This window comes from Condylura cristata, unplaced genomic scaffold (genome assembly GCF_000260355.1).
Source record: "Condylura cristata isolate star-nosed mole 26May11 unplaced genomic scaffold, ConCri1.0 scaffold00025, whole genome shotgun sequence".
NCBI classification, from domain to species: domain Eukaryota; kingdom Metazoa; phylum Chordata; class Mammalia; order Eulipotyphla; family Talpidae; genus Condylura; species Condylura cristata.
The window spans coordinates 29,855,449-29,856,865 of record NW_004567126.1 but is presented as its reverse complement, the minus strand read 5'-3'; the positions used below and the strand labels follow the sequence as shown (position 1 = coordinate 29,856,865).

At 65.4% G+C, this 1,417-nt stretch overlaps 1 protein-coding gene across 1 annotated transcript in view; it reads right to left on the bottom strand.

Moving 5' to 3' along the window:
* Positions 1–988: 988 nt before the first annotated feature.
* LINGO3 (leucine rich repeat and Ig domain containing 3) overlaps positions 989–1,417 on the bottom strand; it is a 1,847-nt gene continuing 1,418 nt past the window's right edge. The window contains exon 2 of the mRNA XM_004688910.1: positions 989–1,409. Within this exon, the coding sequence (XP_004688967.1) occupies positions 989–1,409 (421 nt within the window). The remainder of the gene's footprint in view (positions 1,410–1,417) is intronic.

Below are 1,417 nucleotides of genomic sequence, written 5' to 3'. Positions count from 1 at the left end.
TCTGCGGAGGCAGGAGCAGGTGCGAGTCAAGCCCAGGAGAATACCGGGGTCCCCGTCCCTCCAAACCTCCATGGCTGACCCAGCTCCTCCCTGGTTCCTCTCAGAGAGGTTGAGGGTCTTTGTCCAGGGGCCCGGCCTTGCCCTCTGCAGCGGTAGGGCTGACCTCTGCTATGCTACAGCCGGGGCCCGGGGGGGCCTCAGTCGTCACTGGGTAGGAACAACGTGGACCCCGAGCCTCCCTGTAGGGGAACTGTCCTGACCCCCTTAGCCGCCAAGTTCCTTTCTAGCTGAGATCCACCAGAGGTACTTTTCCATGCCTCTTCCCCACGGACGACCTAGCAGTCAACTGGCCGGGGTGGGGGGCAAGAGCTGGGGGCCAGGGCCACAGAAGGTCCCTGGCTGATATCTGAGCACTTCTGCAAAGCCTCAGCTCCTGGGCGCTTGCCTGTGACGGGAGCCCCCGCTGCGGGATAGAACAGTCTGCCCCCCAGAGCCGGGTCAGCTGGGTGTGAGACGTGCGTGCTCCGCTTAGACCACTGTGTCCCGGGAACGAATTCATGTATGTTCCGAGTCAGGGGTCGGGCATCCCAGTGTGGAGAGTGGGGATTGCAGGTGCCTTCCTTTAGGTTGGGGTGTCCCAGGCATGACCATCTCCCTGGGGTGTGAGCTGCGGGCTGTGAGGACCCTGGGGTCTCTGTGGCTGCCCCCCAGCTCAGCCAGCACAGCAGGGGTGAGAAGACCGTGGAGGAAACTTTACAAAACGCTTGAGAAACTGCAAAAGATGCCCCCTGATGGAAAAAACAGTCCCGTGGGTGGGTATCTACAAAAAAGGGGAATTCTGCGGGGGCCCGCTTGAGGCTGGCCCCCGAGAAAATGCATAGGTGTCATCAGCGGGCCAGCGGGCGGCTGGCAGGGGGTGACCAGCGCACCCGCCGTGGTCGGGGAGCCGCGGGCTCAGCGCCGCAGCACGGCGGCCAGCCCAGGTCCCTCAGATCATCTTCATGTTGAATTTGCGCGCGCCCCCCTGGCCGGCCGCGGCCGCGGGGCCGTCGACCTTCCGGAACGAGTACTCCACGGAGAAATTGTTCTTGTGCTGCCCGCGGCCGCGGCTCCACACGAAGAGCAGCAGGAAGCAGAAGAGGACGACGCCGAGGAAGGTGATGCAGCCCATGGCGGTGGACACCAGGATGGTGGTGAGGTCCAGCGGGAAGCGCGGCGCCGCCTGCGTCTCATTGCGGGCCTCGCCGGGGGTCCGGTTGGAAGCCGGCTCGGGCTGCACCGTCAGCGTGGCGAAGTAGGTGTCGTTGCCCCCGGCGTTGCTGGCCACGCACGTGTAGGTGCCGCTGTCCTGTGGCCGCGTGTCCTGGATCTCCAGCGTGCCCCCTGGCAGCACCCGCGCGCGGCCGGTGCTGGCGGC